This window comes from Belonocnema kinseyi, chromosome 5 (genome assembly GCF_010883055.1).
Source record: "Belonocnema kinseyi isolate 2016_QV_RU_SX_M_011 chromosome 5, B_treatae_v1, whole genome shotgun sequence".
Classification (NCBI taxonomy): domain Eukaryota; kingdom Metazoa; phylum Arthropoda; class Insecta; order Hymenoptera; family Cynipidae; genus Belonocnema; species Belonocnema kinseyi.
The window spans coordinates 87486051-87509296 of record NC_046661.1 but is presented as its reverse complement, the minus strand read 5'-3'; the positions used below and the strand labels follow the sequence as shown (position 1 = coordinate 87509296).

General features: G+C 24.1%; 2 protein-coding genes across 2 annotated transcripts in view; one reads left to right on the top strand and one right to left on the bottom strand.

Annotated features, from left to right (window-relative positions):
* LOC117173766 (TWiK family of potassium channels protein 7-like) overlaps window positions 1-8312 on the bottom strand; it is a 36019-nt gene extending 27707 nt beyond the window's left edge. Inside the window, exon 1 of the mRNA XM_033362406.1 lies at window positions 7968-8312. Coding sequence (XP_033218297.1) covers window positions 7968-8177 — 210 coding nt within the window. The 5' untranslated portion in view covers window positions 8178-8312. The remainder of the gene's footprint in view (window positions 1-7967) is intronic.
* Window positions 8313-10890: 2578 nt separating this feature from the next.
* The window catches only part of LOC117172574 (TIP41-like protein), a 30145-nt gene continuing 17789 nt past the window's right edge, over window positions 10891-23246 (top strand). Inside the window, exons 1-4 of the mRNA XM_033360644.1 lie at window positions 10891-11074; window positions 17464-17644; window positions 17756-17935; window positions 22220-22442. Coding sequence (XP_033216535.1) covers window positions 17466-17644; window positions 17756-17935; window positions 22220-22442 — 582 coding nt within the window. The 5' untranslated portion in view covers window positions 10891-11074; window positions 17464-17465. The remainder of the gene's footprint in view (window positions 11075-17463; window positions 17645-17755; window positions 17936-22219; window positions 22443-23246) is intronic.

Here is a 23246-nt window from a genome sequence, read left to right as displayed (position 1 = left end):
CTCCTTAAAACCGGTGTGAGTTCTCAGAAACTGTTTAAATTATTTAGTATCCCCTAAAATCTCCTGATATGTTTAGAAATCCACGCTCAATAAGACAATCATTTGTTTGTACTTTCTCTATTTTTTGCATCAACTCTTTCAATATTTCAATATTTCATTGCAAAAATGGTGTGGGATTATAGAAATATCATGGGATGGCAAAGGGTGGCTATAGACTGTGAATGATGACGTGGGATTGCAAAATGGCGTGGGATTGTAAAAAATGTCGTGGGATTGCAAAAATGGTGTCGTAGTATAAAAATATCATGGGATGGCAAAGGGTGGCTTGGGACTGCAGATGATGCCGTGCGATTGCAAAAGATGGCGTGGGATTGCAAAAATGGCGTGGGATTAAAGAAAATAGCGTGGGATGATAAAAATATCATGGTATGGCAAAGGGTGGCGTGGGATTTCAAATGATGACGTGCGATTGGAAAAATGGCGTGAGATTGCAAAAGATGGTTTGGGATTGTGAAGATGGCGTGAGATTGCAAAAATGGCGTGGGATTATAAAAATATCATGGGATGGCAACGGGTTGCTTGGGACTGTAAATGATGACGTGGGATTTTAAAAATGGCGTGGGATTGCAAAAGATGGCATGGTATTGTAAAAATGGCGTAGGATTGCAAAAATGGCGTGGGATAGAAATAAATGGCGTGGGATTATAAAAATATTATGGGATGGCAACGGGTCGCTTGGGACTGCAAATGATGACGTGGGGTTGTAAAAATGGCGTGGGATTGCAAAAATGGCGTGGGATTTCAAAAATGGCGTGGGATTATAAAAATATTATGGGATGGCAACGGGTTGCTTGGGACTGTAAATGATGACGTGGAATTTTAAAAATTGCGTGGGATTGCAAAAGATGGCATGGGGTTGTAAAAATGGCGTGGGATTGCAAAAATGGCGTGGGATTATATAAATATTATGGGATGGCAACGGGTTGCTTGGGACTGTAAATGATGACGTGGCATTTTTAAAATGGCGTGGGATTGCAAAAGATGGCATGGGATTGTAAAAATGGCGTGGAATTGCAAAAATGGCGTGACATTGAAAAAAATGGCGTGGGATTATAAAAATATCATGGGATGGCAATGGGTTGCTTGGGACTATAAATGATGACGTGGCATTTTAAAAATGGCGTGGGATTGCAAAAATGGCGTGGAATTGAAATAAATGGCGTGGGATTATAAAATTATTATGGGATGACAACGGGTCGCTTGGAACTGCAAATGATGACGTGGGGTTGTAAAAACGGCGTGGGTTTGCAAAAATAGCGTGGGGTCATAAAGATATCATGAGATGGCAAAAAATAGCTTGGGATAGCAAATGGTGACGTGGGATTGCAAAAATGGCGTGATATTGAAAAAAATGGCGTGGGATTATAAAAATATCATGGGATGGCAAAGGGTGGCTTGGGACTGTAAATAATGACGTGGGATTTTAAAAATGGCGTGGGATTGTAAAAGTGGCGTGGGATTATAAAAATATCATGGGATGGCAAAGGGTGGCTTGGGATTGCAAATGATGAAGTGGGATTGCAAAAATGGTGTGGGATTGCGATAGATGGCGTGGGATTGTAAAAATGACGTAGGATTGAAAAAATGGCATGGGATCGCGAAGGATGGCGTAGGATTGCATGAGATGACGATGTGCACACGAGATTTCAGAAGTAATTTACCCTCCGGATTACACCTTATCTTACAATTGGACGATTCCCACAGAAAAATCAACAAATGAAATCTATTAAAATTGAAGAATTTTAAATTAAAATCATTCGAAATTTAATAGTATATAAATTACAGTGTTCGAAATTAATTTAGTTTAGAAAAATAATTATTTTTGAATCAAATGCGTTTAAACTGAAATAATTAAAATTGAAATATATGAAATTATTGAACACTTTTGATCAAGGAAAAGCTTTCAATTTAAAAATCGCTTTAAAAAAATGTAATTAAATGATTTAAGATGTAGCGTGTTTAATTGCACTTCTAATTTAACAATTTTGAATAAAATATGTTAAGAAATGAACAATTAGATATTTCAAAGCCTTTGAAATTAATCAATTTAAAACTGACGGCCTTTAACATTGAATTATTGATGTTGGAAACATTTTTAAACAAAATTGTTTGTTTATAAATACGTCAATCATTGAAAATTGTACAATTGATAAAATTAAGATTTTAATTAAGAAACGATTTGAAACTGAAAGCGTTTGAAACGATTTTTTTAATTTGATTTTTAATTAAATTTAAATTTCAATTTCCAAGAATTCGCATCGCATGAATAAGAGTTATCGCAGTTAGCGGCAGTGTTTAAACGAAATGTGTTTGTAAAATAAGAGAATCGTTGGTAGGCACAAAAATAGCCGTCGATCATTGGCTCGGAATTCATTGGTTTTGAGTGAATGGGGAACATTAGTGGTGAAACAATAATCATCACTTTTCGAATAATGTTGTTACGTAACAGCGGGATCTTACGGGAAATCTAGAGTGGTACTTTGGATCCATGATAAACTGATTTTTCACAACATTCTCCACACCTAAAGTTGCTATTAATACACAGTCTCGATCCCTTCTAAAAAACAAGAAAACCAGTCACAAAATAGAAAAATAATTAATTCAATTCAAAATAAATTCTTCTTTAACGTACAATATTTAAGTAAACTGAAGAATTCTTGGAAATGAAGAAAAACAAACGACACGACTGAAAAATCCCAAAAACTAAAATAAAATTCCCGACAATGTAAAATTCCCAAATTGGAAGAAATCCGATTAATTAAATTTTTAAATAATAAAGTGCATGAAATGGAAAATTTTTCAATCAAAAAATTCTTGAATTATAAAATTCTCGAATGATAAAATTTTCCGAATTGGAAAATTCCCGAATTATAACATTCCTCAATTATAAAATTCCTTATTAATAAAATGTCCCGAATTCGAAATGTCCCGATTAATACAATTCCTGAATTATAAAATTCTTGAATAATAAGATTTTACAAATTGGAGAATTCCCGAATAATAAAATTTCACGAATTGGAAAATTCCCTCATAATGAAATTTCAGAATTGGGAAGTACCCCAATAATGAAATTCTTGAATTATCAAATTCCTGAATAGTTTGCAATACAACCCTAATTTCGAAATTCGCGAATAATAAAAGGGACGCCTGACAATGCCCGAAAAATAAAATTCCTAATACTGTGAAATTTCCCAATTGGAAAATTCCTGATTTGGAGAATTCCTGGATGATGAAATTCCTGAATTATAAAATTCCCGAATAATAAAATGAACGAATTAGAAAATTCCCGTATAATAAAATTCTTGAATTATAAAATTCCTGACTAATAAAATTTCCCGAATTGGAATATTCTCGAATAATAAAATTCTGGAATAGTTTACAATAACAGTGAATTTGAAAATTCCCGAATAATAAAAGGGACGACTAAAAACCCCGAAAAATAAAATTCCTGACTATAAAATTTCCAAATATGAAATTTCCCGAATAATAAAATTCCCGAACTCGGAAATTCCCGAATAATAAAATTTCCTAATTGAAGAATTTCCGAATAATAAAATTCCCGCTAGAAAATTGTCGAATTATAAAATTTCATTTGTAAAATTTCAATATATGAAAATTTCGGAATAGTACAATTCCCAAATAATAAAATTCCCGAAAAGGAAAATAACCGAATAATGAAATATCCTAATTGAAAAGTGTTCGAATAATAAAATTCCCACTAGAAAATTGTCGAACTATAAATTATCCGAATTAACAAAACCCCGAATTCAAACTATTAAATAATTTTTTCATACATTTTATTTATTAAAAACAAAATAATCAAATATTTTTATAAAAAAACAATTATTTTTCATTTTCAAAGTTTGTAAAATTATTGTTTGAATTTAAAATAACCTATAATTATTGTCTTATTTTTAAAAACTTTTTCCATAAATGTATTTTTTCAATTAATCTTATATCAAATTGAAACAATAAATTTAAAAATCATTTTTTTATCACAATATTTGATGATTGAACTTTTAATAAATAAATCATATTTATTTAAAAAATTCGTTATTTTAATTAGGCAATTTTCCAATTCGAGAAGTTTATGATTTGGAAATTTTTCAGTAGTCGCATTTTAACAATTAATTTTTGTAAATAAATATGATTTATTTATCAAAGATACAATAATCAAATATTTAAAATATATTTTTTCAAATTTAAAGTTTCTAACATTATTGTTTGAATTTAAAAGAATAAAATGTGATTTAAAAAAATGTTATCTTATTTTTCCCAATTATTATTATTTTTAATTTACACAATAATTTTAGAAACTTCAAATAATAAAAAAAATTGTTTGATAAAAATATTTGATTACTGTATTTTTGATAATTAAATAATTATTTCTTAAAAAAGTTCATTATTTTAAATTCGAGAATTTTATTATTTGGAAATGTTATAATGCGATTGATTGGGGAATTGTACAGTGTCGGGAATTTTATTTTTCGCGATTATTCAGTCGACCGATATAAACATTAAAATTTTTTAAAATAAATTTGAGTTATTTATAAAAAAATATAATAATCAAACATGTAATAAAAAACTTTTTATTAATGTTTATAGTTTCTAAAATTATTTGTTTGAATTTAAAGTAACATTAATTGATATTAGAATTAGAGTAACATTGAAAATATTTTTTTTAATTAAATTATTCAATTACTATATTTTTTAAAGATATAAATGGTTATTTATTGCAAAAGGTTAAAATTTTAAATTCGGGAATTGTCTAGCATGGTTATTTTATAATTCGGAAATTTTCTGCCGGGAATGTTATTAATCGGGAACTTTATTATTTATTCGAGAATTTTCCAATTCGGTAATTTTTTTTCGGGAAATTTATTATTTATGAATTTTCCAATGCGGTAATATTAGAAACTGTCTGAGAATTTTACTAATCGAGAATTTTCAAATTTGTTGTTATTAAAAACTTTTCGGGAATCTTATAATGCGGGAAATTTTCCACATCACTTTTATTATAAACTGTTCGGGAATTTACCAATTCAGAAATTTTATTTTCCGGGAAATTTTATTTCGCGGGATTTTTTGTTCGTCCCAAAATCCCCTCCCTTCTTTTTTTCTCTCGCCTTCGTTAGTTTTTATTTTCTCTTACCTAATCAAAAAATCTGTACGAACAATTTACCAAAAGAAGAGAAATTTGAAAAATGTGTTGAAAAATGTAGATTAAAAATTTGCAAACTTATATGTGAGCCTTTTTTCGAAATATTATTTACAATATGTAAGCCTTTAGTTGAATAATTTGAAGTTGAAGACGTTTCACACTGAATAATATAGAATTAAAATATTCCAAAGATAAACAATTTAAAAATTAAAGCACTAGGTGATTTTAAATTACAAAAACAAAAAATTCAAAATTGAACTATTTCAAACTGTAATTGTTAATGATTTAATCATTAAAAACCTTAATTGATTACTATTCAACAACTTTGAATTTAAAGCATTTAAAATTGAATACCATTAAAGATGAAAGGTTTTTATTAATTTAGACGATTTCAAGATAAAAGCTTTAGAAATAAAGGAAATTTAATTCAACCCATTCAATATTAAATCATTTGAAAATGAAAGCTTTTGAAATAAAACATTTCTGAATTATAAAAGTTTTAAATTACATAATTAAAAATTTAGTAAATAATATTTAAAAGCGTTCTGAATCTAATAATTTCTAATCAAATAGCACAGAATTATAAAATCCACGAATTTAAACAGTGAAAAGGATTTTTTTGTTGTTAAATATTATTAATATATTAAATATAAAATAATCAAATAGTTTTTTATCATTTTTTATGATTGACTGTATCTTAAATTGTTTTTTGAATTTATATTAAAAATAGTCGAAAAAAATATATTTATAAATGAAAAGTTTGGTTTGAAAATGTTCGCAGTATTTTTTTAAATTCCAAAATTTGGTTTCGAAAATAGAATTTGTAATTTTAAAAAGAAATTAAAAAGAAATTTCAAGATTAATCAGTGCTGAATTGAATCCTGCAAAGTTTTTTAAAAAATGTGTATATAATTTTTGTATTTTTAATAAATAACTCATATTTATTAAAAAATAATGTATACAAAATTTAAAATTTCGAAATTATTTAAATTTGAAACGCTTTTAAACAATACTTAGTGAAATTTCAATTATTTGATTTCAAACTATTTTTATTCATAATTGTTTAATTTAAAACGTTTTCATTTGTAAATTATTCAATTTCGAATAATTTTAATTTAAAATCCTTGAATTTCAAAAACTTTTTTTTTAAATTGTTTGAATATAAAAAAAGGTATAATCTGGAATAGTATTCAATTTTAAAAGCCTTATATTAGAAACTTTTGAATTGTAAATTAATAGAATATATTATTATTTCATTTTAAACAATTTCAATAAAAAATTGTTCAATTTAAAGTACTTTTAATAATTTAATTATTAACTACATGATTTTGAACGTACTTTTTTAAAATATTTAATTTGGAACGCTTTCAAATATTATATTAGTCAATTTTTAAATATTTAATTAAAAACCTTAAAAAACTTAAACAAAATTTTAAGCTCTTTTTCTAAATTATTCAATATGAATTCTTTTAATAACAAAACTTTTAATTTCAAAAGCTTTTATCATGGAATCGTCTAAATTAAAAATAAGGCTCAATTTTCATTATTAAAATTTTAGATTATTTGATATCAAACAATTTGAATTTTAAATGCTTTCAATTTCTAATAATTCTTCAATTCTTGAAGTTTTTCATTCAAAATTGTAGGATTACGATTAAAATTATTAAAGTTTTTAAGATTCAGTTTTAGTGCTTTTAATTTGCATTTATCAAAATTGTTCAATTGCATACGATTTGAATATGAATTATTTGATCTAAAAATTAATAAATTTGTAACTTTACAAAATAATATTCAGTCCATTTTTAATTCAATTTAAAAATATTTTTGTTGAATTGTTTAACTTCAAACTTTTTATTTTTAAATTAGATTCAAGTTCGAACGCTTTTAATTAAATATTATATAATTTCAAAAGTTAAAAAAAGTTTTCGACTATTTAATTATAAACAATTTTAATTCGAAATAGTTTAATTTGAAATTGTTTATTTTTTTAATTTGAAATTAGCTGGTGCGTCAATCTCTCAATCGTTTTTCTTTGAACTATTTTAATTTTGAATTGTTCAATGTGGAACATATTTAATTTAATGTAGAAAACTATTCAAATTAGACTGCTTAGAATATGGAATTTTTTAAATTTTTTAATAAAAAAATCAGAATTTAAAATTTTGTCATGTATTGCTAAAATTAAAATAAATATTTTTGATTGGGTTTTAAAAAAGATAAAAATAAAAAAGAACGAGGGGAAAAAAGGGGATTTGGATGTTTCCTTCTGATTCCACTTTTTTGTTTAATTTAATTTTTTCAAATTTGATTGTTCAAATTATTGAAAAATAATAATAATTTATCATAATTTTTATTATATAAAATAAAAAAAATGAAATATCTTTGGATTAAAATTGTTCATGGATCATAATATTTATTGCAAATGGCGTTAAGCGTCTGTAAATATTAATGTTCTCGTCCGGAATACGAAGGAAAATTGGCTGATACTCAGATTACAAAAACAGAAGCCCACTGTGTTGAAATAATTTATTTTTTTATAATTTTTTTTTTTGGTTGAATCAGAGACATAAATTTGTTCTTTTCTGAGAACTAGCATAAGGACTCTTATTTAAAAAAATTACTATCAAGATAAAAAAATAATAAAAAATTACTATTAAAATAAAATTGCAAACAAAAAATTAAATTAAAAAAAATTGATAAAACAAAATGTAATTTTAAAAAATCTACAGAAAAGAAATTTGATTACCAGACCACCTGCTGCTGTGTACAGCATCAATGTGATTAAAAGTCCAACATGTCCGATAATTTTTTTAAATTTTCTATACGATTCACTTCTCGTAGCGTGCGGATCTTTTTTATATTTAACACGATTTCTCATTTGTTCCTCATCTTCGTCTTCATCATCCGTGACGCCGTTATAATCACCGTTAAAATCATTTTTATCACTGATCGTCATTATTATTATTTTTTAAGTAAATAAAATTAAAACACTATACATTTTCATTGTTTTTTTCAAATGACATATTTGTCGACTGATTTCTGTGTAAATAAATATTTAAATTTGTAACATTTTATTTAGATTATGCACTGTGAGATAGTGTTCGAGACGAGGGATTCCAAATGACTAAACTTCGAAAATCTCCTGTCTACGGAATTGAGAGATTCGAGCTTTTTTAAAAGCGCGCAAACGCACTCGGCGCACGTTGGGAAAACACAGAATGGGGAGTGGATCAAAATAATTTGTAGAAATTAATATTTATAAATAGCAATTTAAATTTAGAAATGGTAATTAAAGTTTAAAAAGAACAGTTATTATTTTTAAATAGTGATTGCAATTTTTTAAAAGCAATTAAAATTTAAAAATATTATTTAAAAATAACTCAAATTTATAAATAGTCATCAAATTTTTTAAATAGCAATTGAAATTGGGACGATTGAAAATTTTTCTAATAATACAATTCTAGACAAAAAATTGCCGAAAATCCGAAGTCGAAAATTCCCAAATTTAAACAATTCAAGAATTGCTTTTTAATAGATATTGCTTATATATTGAAAATACAATAATTAAATATTTGTATTAAAGAAATTTTTGTAATGTAAAACACGTGCGCCTTGATCGAAAAAAGACATTTCTCTTTTTTCCGAACCAAACAACATTTTTTAAAACAAACTTTGCAAGATTTAATACAGCCCTGATTTATCTCGAAGTTTTTTTAAATTTCTTCTTAATTAACTATTCAATGTTTGAGAATATTTTTTGTAGTTTTTTTTTAGCAAATCTAAACGATCCACTCGTGATAGCCGCGTTTCCGGTTCAAATCCGGACAGAGGCAGATTTTTTGTTACTCCAAAAAATTATTTGATCACTAATCGGAAAAGTCTTAAATTGCAAATTAATTAATTAATTACCCTAGTCGAAGAAATAACATTAACACTCTGAATTGATATTTTAAATTAAATACAATGATTTTTTTAAATGTTCAACATGAAAAAAATTATTTGTTACAAATATTTTATTATTTTATTACATAAAAAATAAAAATGCGAATCTAGAATGAATCATAACAATTCAAATTCAATTCTATAACTACAATTAAATAATTTCATTGAAATGTGCAAAATAAAGATTTATAAATTCAAATGAAAATCTTTATTCATTGTTTCTGGTTGAGGATTAGGAATTAAAATTCAATTCTAGATAGGAAAATTGAAAGTAAATTCTATCAACTAAAATTTGAATTTAGCAAATCGAAGTGAGTTTTAACAATTGAAATTTAATTCAAGCAAATTGAACTAAATTTTAGCAATTCTAATTTAATTCTAACAAATCGAAGTAAATTCTGGCAATAAAATAAATTCTAGAAAATGAAAATAATTTTTAGCAAATCAAACTGAGTTCTATCAACTAAAATTTAATTCTAGCAAATCGAAGTGAATTCTAGCAAGTATAATTTAGTTCTGGCAAATCGAAGTGAAATATATCTACGAGAATTTAATTCTGGCAAATAAAAGTAAATTCTGGCAATTAAAATCTTGTTCCAGCCAATCGAAGTGGTTTATAGAAATTATAATTTAATTCTAGCAAATCAATGTGAATTCCAGCAGTCCAAATTTAATTCTAACAAATTGAAGTGAATTCTATCATTTAAAATTCAATTCTAGCAAACCAAAGTGAATTATATAAACTCAGATTTCATTCTAGAAACCCAAAGTGAATTTTAGCAAATCCAAGTCAATTCAAGCACCTGAAATTTAATTATAAATAATCGAAGTGAATTCTAGCAATCAAAATTAATTTCTAGAGAATCCAAGTAAATTTAATCCATTAGAATTTAATTCTATTCAACTAAAATGAATTCTATATTAATTAAAATTTAATTCTAGCAAATGAAAGTGTATTCTAACAAATAAAAGTGAAATCTAGAAATTAAAATTAGTGTTCAGCACATGAAAGTGAATTCTATCAATTAAAATATAATTCTAGCGAATAAAAGAGGATTCTGACAATTATTATTTGATTAAATAAATCGAAGTGAATTGTGTGAATTAAAATTAAATTCTAGCAACTCAAAGTTAATTCAAGCAAATCACAGTGGATTATAGCAAATCAAAGTGAATTCCAGCAAACAAAATTGAATTAATTTGTTTAATTATAAATAAACTTTGCTTCATAATTAACATATTTGAACTATATTAAAAGACATTAATATATTAATTAAAGATTTTAATTAAAATATAAACAGTATTTTCATCGAATTCTATTAATTTTTATTTACTAAATAAATATATGAATAAAAATTTAATTCTAGCAAATGAAAGTGAATTATAGCAATTAGATTTGAATTTTATTTGAAATATATCAAGTTTAAAAAATATTAATTCACAAATTTGTTGGGTCAAATTTGCATTTTTATTTATTTTCATAGATTTTTAATTTTTCATTCTGTATCGTTATTTGAATTTAGTAATTTACTTCGCATTCTCAAATTGAATAACTTTAATTTCAATTTTTTTTATTTAAAAATGCTATGTATTCAAAAAACAATACAGTATGAAAAATTAAAATTAACCAAAAATTAAAATGGAATTTTGAGATTAAAAATTATTAAAAATAAATAAACCGGTAACATCTGAAACAGTCGGTAATCTAGAGAACCGTCAGACTGTGCCATATTTACGTGAAAGCGAAATAGCGGTCGCGGTCACTATTTTCCCGTTGTTTCTAGGAATTAAACTAATTCCCATAAACTTAATTTTTTGCCCTTAATTAACAGTTAGTTAATACTTTCATGGAAATGTGATAAATTGTCCTGAGATCAAAATTACTGCAGAATATCAACGAAATTATTCCAGGTAGGTTATGTATCTTGTAGAAAAAACAAACAATATCCAAAAAAATAGGACATTCTTTATTGTTTCATATTTGATATCAATATTCTTCAACCTAAATTTATAATTTAGTCATATCTGTCTAAAATTTCCCTTGAATTAGTTTAATAGTGAGACTTATCTTGTAAGTACTTTTAGGTTATGTTAACGATGTCAAATTTTCGAAATTCAGCCAGTTTTCGATTAGAAAAGTATTTTAAAAAATGATTGCATATTGATTTATGGTATTATTAAATTAAATTTTAACTAGAACTGTTTATTTATTAAAAAAATAACTTCTTTTATACAATTTAAATAAATTTTTTTGGTGATTTTTATTTAACTGAATAAATTTATACAGATTGTAATTAACACATTTTTGAGGTCTCCTTATGTAAATTTACAAGAGGGTGGCTACTGAATTTGTAAATAAACGGGAAAATTTTGAAACCTGGAAAACTCGGGAAATGGCAGTGATTTTTTTTTAACATAGAATTTCAAGAACAAAATTTAGAAGAAAAACCTATCCTGTCTTTTGAAATATCACGAATTTTGACTTTGAAAATTGAACTGCTTGAAGTCGAAAGCCTTAATAGTTAAACAAAATTAAACGTCTGATTGGAACTTTATAAACTACTTTCAATTTTTGAATAATTTAAAATTAATAGATTCATAATCAAAGGCTTTTATTTCATTACAAATATTTTTTCAGTCTAAAATATTCCATTGAACCCATTCAATTTTAAAATTTGAAAATAAAAAACAATCTATTTTTGAATATTTATCAATTTTGACGGTTTATTTAATTTAAAGGTTTTATAGATAAAACAACGTTTCAATTTCACAATTCTGATTTCAAAAGAAGGGGAAGAATTTTTGGTATTTAATTGTCTTACGAATTGGACGAGGAATTTTTTGTATTTAGATTTTTAATATTTACATTGATTTTGGAACAAGAATCTTTGATTTTTTAATTTTTGTCGAATTGGCAAAGTGAAATTTAAATTTTAAAGATTTTTATTGATTTGGAAGGGAGGAAATTTTAATTAAAATTTTTTTCTGAATAGGAAGAGGCGAATTTTGCTTTTCAACACTTTTATTGAGTTGGAATAAAATAATTTTTTATTTATATATTTTTTCTCAATTGGAAGAGGATAATCTTTTATTTCTCACATTTTTATTGAGTTGGAAGGGAGGAAATTGTTGTTTTCCTTTTTTTCTGAATTGAAAGAAGCCGTTTTTTCTTTTTAACGTTTTTATTCATTTGGGAAAAAATAATATTCTATTTTTTTCTGAATTGTAAGAGGGTCGTTTTAAATTAGTTTTCTGAATCGGAACAGGGTAAATTTATATTATTTTCATTGAGGTGGAAGGGAGCAAAATTCGATTTTAAATTTAATCTCTTCTGGGAAGGACCCTTTTTTATTTCTGTAATTTTATCTATAATTTCTGCAATTTTATAGTTTCTATAATTTTAAGATTTTCTCGAGTTGAAAGCGCGGATATTTTGGGCTCCAATTTATTCTAAAATGGAAAATTTATATTTTTTTAATTTTTATCAATTTGGACAGAAAAACATTTTATTTTTTAGTATTTTATGAAGTTGAAAGGGTGGGAATGGTTGTTTTTAATTTTGTTTAAATTGGAAAAAGCTATTTTTTTATTTTTTCCATTTTTATTGATTTGAAAGGGATTTGAAATACTTTAAAAATTTTTTTTCTGAATTAGAAGAGAGGATTTTAGCATGTTTATTGAATTAAGAGAGGGAACTTTTTATTTATTTATTTTTTCTGAATTGAAAGAGAGATGTTTTTTTGTTTTTAAGATTTTATCAAGTTACAAAGGAGAACATTTTGTTTTTCTATATTTTAGGAATTGGAAGAAGCTTCCATTTTATTTTTAACATTATAATTGAGTTGGAAGGGAACAATTGTTTTACTTTTCTGTTTTTCTGAATTTGAAGAGGGTATTAAAAAAAAATATTTTTATTTAATTTGAAGGGTTAAAATGGTTGCTTAAAATGTTTTTATGAATTGGAAAAGGATAATTTTATTTTTAACATTTTAATTTACTTTGAAGAGAGGAAATGGTCGTTTTTAATTTTTTCTGAATTGGAAGAGGCGATTTTTTTTCTGTTAACGTTTTTATTGAGTTGAGTTATTTAGTTATTTAGTTAGTTGAGTTATTTAGTTTGAAGACAGGAAATGGTCGTTTTTAATTTTTTAATAAATTGGAAGAGGGTAATTTTTTTATTTTTAACATTTTTATTTATTTTATTTATTTAAATGGTCGTTTTCAATTTTTCCTGAATTGGAAGAGGAAATTTTTTGCATTTTTATTAAGTTGGAAGGAAGTGAAATGTTGTTTTCGATTTTTTCTGAATTGAAAGAGGCCATTTTTTGGGTTTTAACCATTTTATTGAGTTAAAAGGGAAGATTTTTTTATTTTTATATTTTTTTCTGAAATGGAAGACGATAATTTTTTGTTTTTAACGTTTTTATTTAGTTTGAAAGAAGGAAATATTCGTTAAAAATTTTTTGCGGATTTGAAGAGGGTAATTTTTTTATTTATACATTGTTATTTAGCTTGAAGACAAGAAATGGTTGGTTTCATTTTTTCTGAATTGAAAGAGGATAATTTTTTATTTTTGCGATTTTTATTGATTTGAAAGGGAGGAAATTTCAATTTTCAATTTTTTTCTTCTTGAAAGAGGGTTTTTTTTGTTTTCATCATTTTTATTGATTTTGGACGGAAGGAAATATTTTTTTTCTCTTTTTACTGAATTTGAAGAGAAAATCGTAGCATTTTTATTGAGTTGAAAGGGGGAATTTTTTATTTTTAATCTTTTTTGCTAAACTGGAAGAGGGATGTTTTTTGTTTTAAAAATGTTATCGATTTGGAAAGCATAACATTTTGTTTTTCAATATTTTATGAATTGGAAGGGGCATACATTTTTATTGAGTTGGAAAGGAACAATTTTTTTACTTTTCTATTTTTCTGAATTGAAAGAGGGTAATTTTTTAACATTTTTGTTTAGTTTTAAGGGAGTAAATAGTTGTTTTTAATTTTTTTCTGAATTGTAAGAAAGAATTTTAGCATTTTTATTGAATTGAAGGAAGAAACTTAAAAAAATCTTTTTAATGTGTACAAAAAGTTTATTTTTTTAAAAACATTTTTATTTGAGTAGGAAAGGAGAAAATTTTGGTTTTAATTTTTTCTGAATTGGAAGAAGAAAATTTGTTATGTTTACAATTTTTATTGAGTTGGAAGGGAGCAAAATTCGATTTTAAATTTGGTCTGTTTTGGAAAAAGACATGAAAAGGTTGTTTTCATTTTTTTCTGATTTAAAAAAGGATAATGTTTTATTTTTGCGATTTTGATCGATTTTAAAGGGAGGAAATTTCAATTTTCAATTTTTTTCTCATTAATAGAGGCGCTTTTTTGTTTTTATCGCCTTTATTGATTTGGACGGAAGAACATATTTGTTTTCTATTTTTTTCTGAATTAGAAGAGAGAATTTGAGACTTTTTATTGAGTTAAAGAGGGGAATTTTTTATTTTAAATTTTTTTTCCTGAATTGGAAGAGGGATCTTTTTTTATTTTTTAAATTTTATCGATTTGGAAAGAATAACATTTTGTTTTTCAATATTTTATGAATTGGAGAAGGCATACATTTTTATTGAGTTGGAAGGGAACAATTTTTTTTCCTTTTCTATTTTTCTGAATTGAAAGAGGGTAATTTTTTAAAAACATTTTTATTGAATTTGAAGGGTAAAAACGGTCGTTTTTAATTTTTTCCTGAATTGGAAAAGGGTAATTTTATTTTTTTAATTTTAATTTACTTTGAAGAGAGTAAATAGTCGTATTAAATTGAAGGAGGAAGTTTTGGGTTAAAATCTTTTTAATGGATTCAAAGGGTGTCTTTTTTTAAAAACATTTTTATTTCATTGGAAAGGAGGAAATTTTGGTTTTAATTTTTTCTGAATTGGAAGAAGAAAATTTGCTGTTTAAAATTTTTATCGAGTTGGAAAGGAGGAAATCGTAGTTTCGAATATCTTCTGAATTGGAAAGACAATTTAAAAAAATTGTATTGAGTTGGCAGGGAGAAAATGGTCGTTTAAAATTTTTTTTAAATTGGATGAGGTCATTTTTTTTTCTTTTTAACATTTTTGTTGAGTTGGAAGGGAATAAAATTCGATTTCAAATTTGGTCTATTTTAGAAGAGTCCCTTTTTTTATATAATTTTTATTAATTTTTTAGGGAGGAAATGGTCGTTTTCAAGTTTTTCTGAATTGGCAAAGAGAGGTTTTTTGTTTTAAGATTTTCTTGGGTTAGAATGGAGGATATTTTGGGTTTCAATTTTTTCTGAAATAGAAAGTTTATATTTTGAGCTAAAAGGGAAGAAATTTTTATTTATATATAAATTTTTTTCTGAATTGGAAGAGTATAATTTTTTATTTCAAACGTTTTCATTTAGTTTGAAAGAAGGAAATATTCGTTTAAAATTTTTTCCGGATTGGAAGAAGGTAATTTTTTTATTTATACATTGTAATTTTTTTCTTATTGGAAGAAGGCCTTTTTTCTTTTCATCAATTTTATTGATTTGGACGGAAGGAAATATTTGTTTTATATTTTTTCTGAATTAGAAGAGAAAATGTTAGCATTTTTATTGAATTGAAGAGGGCATTTTTTTGTTTAAAATATCTTTTTTACGGATTAAAAGGGTGTATTTTTCATTTTTTTTTACGTTGGATGAAGGAAATTTGTTATGTTTAAGATTTGTATAGAGTTGGCAAGAAAGAAATCGTATCCAATGTTTTTTTCTAATTAGAAAGACAATCTTTATTTTAAATATTTGTATTGAGTTGAAGGTGAGAAAATGTTCGTTTTACATTTTTCTAAATTGTTATTGGCGATTGTTTTGCTTTTAACATTTTTATTGAGTTAAAAAGGAAGAATTTGTTATTTTCATATTTTTTCTGAATTGGAAGAGTATATTTTTTATTTTTGACGTTTTTATTTAGTTTAAAGAAAGGAAATATTCGCTTAATACTTTTTTCTGGATTGGAAGAGGGTAATTTTTTATTTAAACATTGTTATTTAATTTGAAGACAGGAAATGGTTGTTTTTATTTTTTTTCCAAATTGGAGGAAGATAATTTTTTATCTTAAATCTTTTTTCCTGAATTGGAAGAGGGATGTTTTTTGTTTTTAAAATTTTATCGATTTGGAAATGATCACATTTTGTTTTTCAGTATTTTATGAATTGGAGGAGGCATGCATTTTTATTCAGTTGGAAGGGAACAGTTCTTTACTTTCCTATATTTTATGATTGGATTAGGGTAATTTTTAAAAAACATTTTTATTTCATTTAAAAGGTAAAGATGGTCGTTTATAATTTTTTTTCTGAATTGGAAAAGGGTAATTTTTTAAACATTTTTATTTAGTTCGAAGGGAGTAAATAGTTGTTTTTGATTTTTTTCTGAATTTTAAAGAGGAACTTTAGTATTTTTATTGAATTGAAGGAGGAACCTTTTGTTTAAAATATCTTTTTTATGTATTAAAAGGTTTTTTTAAAACATTTTTATTTATTATTAAAAGGGGTATTTTTTACTTTTTATTTAATTTGATGCGCGTAAATAGTCGTTTTTAATTTCTTTCTGAATTCTAAGAAGGGGATTTAACATTTTTATTGAATTGAATGGGGAACTGTTTGTTCAAACTATCTTTTTTGTGGATTAAAAGCGTATATTTTTTTTAAAGAGATTTTTATTTAGTTGACAAGAAGGAAATCGTATCCAATATTTTTCGAATTAGAAAGACAATCTTAATTTGAAATTTTTTTATTGAGTTGAAGGCGAGGAAATGGTCGTTTTCAATTTTTTTTCTAAACTGAAAGAGGTCATTTTTTTTATTTTTAACATTTTTGTTAAGATGGAAGGGAAGAATTTTTTAGTTTATATATGTTTTTCTGAATTGGAAGAGGGTAATTTTTTATTTTTAAAATTTTTATGGATTTGAAAGGGTGGAAATTTCAATTTTCAATTTTTTTTTCTTATTGGAAGAGGCCCTTTTTTGTTTTTATCATTTTTATTGATTTGGACCAAAGGAAAATTTTTTTTTATTTAAAAGAGAGAATTTTAGCATCTTTATTGAGTTGAAAAGGGGAAATTTTTATTTTAAATCTTTTTTTCTGAATTAGAAGATTCTTTTTTATAATTTTTACTGATTTAGAAGGGGGAAATTTTGTTTTTTGTTTTTTTTTTCTGAATTCACAGTGGAAATTTTTTTTTATCTTCAAGAATTTTATCGAGTTGGAAGGAACAAAATTTTGTTTTTTAAGTTTCCTGTACAAAAAAAATGTTAAATTTTCAGCAATGACAACGGTAAGAATTCACGGTGGAATCGACATTTTACGATTGCCGGTTAGCGAGGAAGAACACATTTTCCCTCCTTGGTACATAAAATACACCCAGTCTCATATTCTTCACTCAAAATGTTCAAAAACGGAAGAAGGATGTGCGATTGATGATCCAGGTTCATGTCAATTTTGCATGTGCGTAAATAAATTAAATTTACAAATCTAGAATCTTTCAAAATCGAGTCTACTATTACATTTTTTACTAAATTTAAATTAATAATATATTTTAAATTAATAATATTCCAGATACAACCGAGCCCTCGAAATGCCCCACATGCCGGACATGGTGTTTCCAAATAATATTTTACTTTTAAAACACAAAGATGGAGCAGCTTTGCAATTTAATGCCCTGGATGCATTAAAGACTGTTTCAAATGGTAGAATTAATTTGCAATTAGCATGTGCGGAAGCCTGGAAGGAATCTAGGTAATATCAATTAAATTTTTATTTGAAATTCACTCATTTTGCTACTATTTTGAAGAAAAAAATCGAAAAAAAGTCTGTCCAAGTTTTATTTCAACAGTCTTTTTTTTTTAATCAGTCAAACTTCTATATTTTCTAATTATGATATTCAGTTTACAGTTAGTTATTTTAAAGTCATTAGCTTACACATTTTTTATTTTGGAATTTAATTTTTAGGCGTACATTTTCCATTTCAATCATTTCAAATTTGCAGTTCGTAAGATTTAAAAATTAAAAAATTAGTAGCGTTTTAAATCGACTAATTTTGATAAAAAAAAACCTTTTTAGTTTGTCAAATGTGAATACAAATTGTAATGATTTTTAAAATTGAACTATACATCAAGGTTTTTTTAAACAAGTGAATAATAAATGATTTCAAAATATGATTCGGAATTAGTTCAAATTTTAAGAAAATAAATTTTAAGAAGTTAAACAAATGCAAACGCCTGATTGAAGCTTTATACACTTTTTTTAGTTTTAAAATAACTTTAAAATAATATATTCATAATTAAAGGCCTTTATTAAATTAAAACATTGTTTTTGTCTAAAATCTAAAAATTGACGATAACAATTTTTTAATTTGGAAAAATTAAAACGGCTTATTATTTAGAAATATTTGATTTTTCATGGAAAATCAGTAATTATAAATCAAACATTTAAAACCAAACAAAAAAATAAACTTAACTTTGAACGTTACAATTATCATTTTTATATTTTAAAAAAAATTTTCAATTAAAATTGTTGAATTTTTATATATAATACATATGAAAGATTCAAAATTAATTAAAAATTTGTAATGATTTCAAATCGGCCTAATTTAAAACCAGATATAGATTTTTGCAGATTTAGAACAAAAAATTTAGAAGCTTTTTAAGAAAATTGAGAAAATTGAAAATGACTTTTTATTTAAAAAAATTAATTTTAATAGAATATTTAAATAGATTAATAAAGATTTCCAAACTTATCAAAAATGAATCTGGAAGATTTTAGGGAATATTTTTTATTTTGCAGGATGTAAAAAAATCGGGAAGAATTTGAGTCAATTTAAAAGCTGTTTGGAAGTTCTAAAAAAATTTCAAAAGTAATTAAAAATTTTGATAAATGTAAAACAACATGTAGATTTTTTAATATTTTGAAATACATTTTTGATGCTTTATAAATGTTTTAAACTATTTAAAATTAAAATAATTTAACTTTTAATTTAAGAAGTGTTTAGTTTTTAACAAAAATGTAATCGTTGAATTTTTATTATCTCATGCTTAAAATTGCCTAAAATGTTTTTCAGCTCAGTTTTTATTAATTTAAATGAAAAAAGTTTTAGCCTTAGAGTTTGAGATTTCTAATTTTAATCAAAAATTCATTTTTGATTAAAAATGTAACTTCTTTGTTAAAAATAATTTTTTTTAAATAAACTTGTAACTCTTCCAGTAGAAAATTAAACTATTTTGCTGATAACATGCTTTTTTATCAGAAAATTTAACCATTCAAGTTTTTGAATATGAATCATTTTTCGATGAAAATTCAACTATTTGGTTAAAAATTTATGTTTTTTATTTAGATATTAAATTATTTGTTTGAAAATTAAACTATTTCGTCGAAAATTTATTTTATTTTTTTAAGAACTTATTTCTCTGACTAAAAATTAAAGTATTCTATATTTTCTTAAAAGTTTTTATTTCTTTGTTGAAAATTAATCTTTCTAGTTAAAAGTTTTATTAATAATTAAAATAATTAGTTGAAAATTCAGGTATTTTGTTAAAAATTATTATTTTTTGTAGAAAAATAATCTTTTTGGTTGAAAATTAGTTGTTTTTTTATTCAGAATTATTATTTTAAAGTAAAAATTTTAATAAATTTTCTGTCGAATTTTTTTTATAGACTTTTAATATTTTTGATCGAGAATTCCTCTCTATGCTTGAAAACTTAACTAATTTGTTTCAAATTTTGTTATTGAAGATGCTTCATTTTAGTTAAAATTTCATTTCTTTGGTTAAAAATTTAATAAATTTGGTTGAAAATTCGTTTTTTTCTTGTAAATAATTTTTTTTAGCTATTTTTAATTAAGCTATAAAAAATGTAGCATTTTTGCTAGAAAATTGGACGTTTTCAGTTGAAAGTTCACTTATTATGTTGAAAACTTGTTTGTTTGTTTTTTAGTCGAAAATTGAATGATTTTGATAGAAAATGCAAATTTTTTAGTTGGAAATTTAACTTTTATTCAAGAATTTGTCTTTATAAGTTAAAAAATGAAGATTTTTTTTCTTTATTGATTAAAACTATTTTTGATTAAAACTTCAAATATTTTTTTTCGGGAATTTTGTAAAGTAAAAATTTTACTAAACTTGCTGTCGAATTTTTTTTAGAGACATTTTAAAAGCTAATTTCTTTGGTTAAAAATTTAAACAATTTTGTTAAAAATTCGTTAATTTTTTTGTAAACAATTTTTTTCACCAAAAATGTTGCTATCTCATTTTTTCTACAAAATTAATCGTTTTCAGTTGAAAATTCACTTATTATGTTGAAAAATAATTTTTTTTATCTAAATTCAATGATTTTGATAGAAACTGTATATTTTTGGGTTAAGAATTCAACTTTTTTGTTTAAAATTGGACGGAAAATTTAATAATCAGGTTGAAAAATCCTTCGAAATAAAAACTTTTATTGAAAAGTCATGTATTTTATTAAAAATTAATCTTTTTAGATAGAAAATAATTCATTTTGGTTGAAAACTGGTCGTTTTTTGGTATGAAATTCATATTTCGGGTTGATAATTTAACTCTTTTTTAAATTAATTTTCTTGGTTTAGGATTTATTATTTTTGTCTAAAATTCCTTTTTTTTTGTGAAAAATTGAAGTATTTTGTTGAAAATTCGTTTTTTTTTTTGTAATGAAAATTAATTTTTTAAATGAAAATGTAGATATTCCATTTTAGCCACAAAACTGATCTTTTTTAATTGAAAATTCTCTTCTTTGGTTGAAAACTAATTTTCTTTGTTTAAAAAATTTATATCTACTATTAGAATAGAATTTTTGTTGAGAATTCAATTTTTTATTGAAGATTCATCACTCCGGTTGAAAATTTAACTATTTTGTCGATAATTTTTTTTTTCTTGAATGAAAATTTAACTATTAGGTTAAAATTTTCTACAAAAATTCAAAATTTGGTTGAAAATCCATCTATTTTATTAAAAATTTGATTTAAAATTACTTTTTTTGGTATTCATCATTTTAGTTAAAAAATTTGTTGTTGAAAATTTATGATTTTTAGTTAAGAATCCATTTATTTTGAAATTTTAACTTTTTTGGTAGAAAATTTATCTTCTGGGTAATTGAAAATGTAACTACATTTCTGTACAATTTTTTTATAGACTTTTAATCTTTTTGGTAGAAAATTAATTTGTTTGGTTAAAAATTAGTGTCTTTTTTTGTAGAAAATTTATATTCTGGGTTAAAAATTTAACTGTTTGGTTTGAAATTTTTTTTCGATTAAAAATGCATTATTGTAGTTGAAATTTAATTTATTTAGTAAAAAATTTAACAATATTGATTCAAAATTTGTTTTTTTGAGTTGAAAATGAATTTTTTAAATGAAAATGTAGCTATTCGATTTTTGCTTGAGAACTGATATATTTCAGTTTAAGATTCACTTATTTATTTTAAAAATTCGTTGCTTTTGGGTTGATGCTTGCATTATTTTGATATAAAATACGTATTTTAGGATTGTACGTTAATTTTTCATGTTAAAGATTCGTCTTTTTGTCTTGCAAACTCAATATTTTATGTGGATTTACTTTTTTTATTTTCTAAAAAACTTTTCTTTGTTGCAAACTCAACTCTTTTATTAAACATTCCTCTTTTTGGTTTCAAAATTCTGTGGCCTTTTTTGATTAATGCATTAAAATAATTTGTTGAACGGAAGAAGTAATTCTTCCATTTGTTGTTATAAATTTATCTTTTTGAGTTGCAAACTCGACTTGTGTTTAATAATTTAAATAATTAATCATTTTTAATTAATAAAATATAAATTCATAAATTGAATTTAATGGTCTAAAATAAATTTCGAAGAAATTTGTTTGTTCTCCTAGGTGCAAGGTTGGTTTTGTTACTAAAAGAAAAATTTATAACAATTAGAAAAACTTTTAAATTTGTATTTTTAAACTCTTCCAGTCTAAAATTATACAAATTAGATCAAAATTGTAATTTTTTAATGAATTATCAGTATTTTTCACTGAATATTTTGAATTTTAGATCAGAGAGTAAAGAATACCTCGAAGAAAAAATTAAGCCCTTTGACTGGACTTTTACGACAAATTATATGGGAACAATGTCGGGTTTTGAAGTCGAGGAAACCGATGAGCGAATAAATGTCGAGAATCTGAAAAGAAAGGACAAAATTATGTTCTATACTGACCTGACGCTGTTTGAAGACGAACTTCATGATCATGGAATTGCTACTTTGTCTATCAAAATGGTAATTCACAATTAATTATTATTAAATAATATATTCAATAATACTAATGTTGTTAAAAATTAATCTTTTTGGTCGAAAATCTAATTATTCGAGTTAAATTTTAATAATTTCAGTCATAATTCATTTTTCTGGTTGAAATTTCAACTATTCCAGTGAAATATTTACAAATTTATTTGAAAATTCATCACTTTGCTTGAAAATGTAACTACTTTTAAAAAATTTAGTTTTTTGTGGTTGAAAATAATTCTGTATGTATTGTTTTAAGCATTAATTTAATTTAAAATTTAGTTAGTCAAGTTTTGGTTGAAATTTTTTTTTGTAATAAAGATGAATTTTGTGTTTGAAAATTAAACTTTTTCAGTTGAAGATTCATTGTGTTAGTTGAGAACTCTTATGTTTGGTTTAAAATTAATTTTTTTTAACTAAAAATATTACGGTTCCATTTTCGATAAAAAATATTTTTTTTAAGTTAAGAATTTAACTGTTTTGTTAAAATTCATGTATTTTGTTGAAAAATTTTTATTTGAAAATTAATCTTCTTGTTCAAAAATTTTATTTGAAAATTCATCACTCTGGTTTTTTTTAATTAAAGATTTATTTCTTCGGTTGAAAAATGAGCTAGATTATGGACATTTGTTTCTTTTTAGGTTGTAAATAGTTTTTTTCTTAAAATGAAAATACTATTCCAGTTTAATATTCCATCATTTTAGGTAAAATTTCATGTTTTGTTGTTGAACATTCATTTTTTACTTAAAATTTAATTATTCAACTTTTGGTTGAAAAAATTATGTTTTTTTTTTTGTT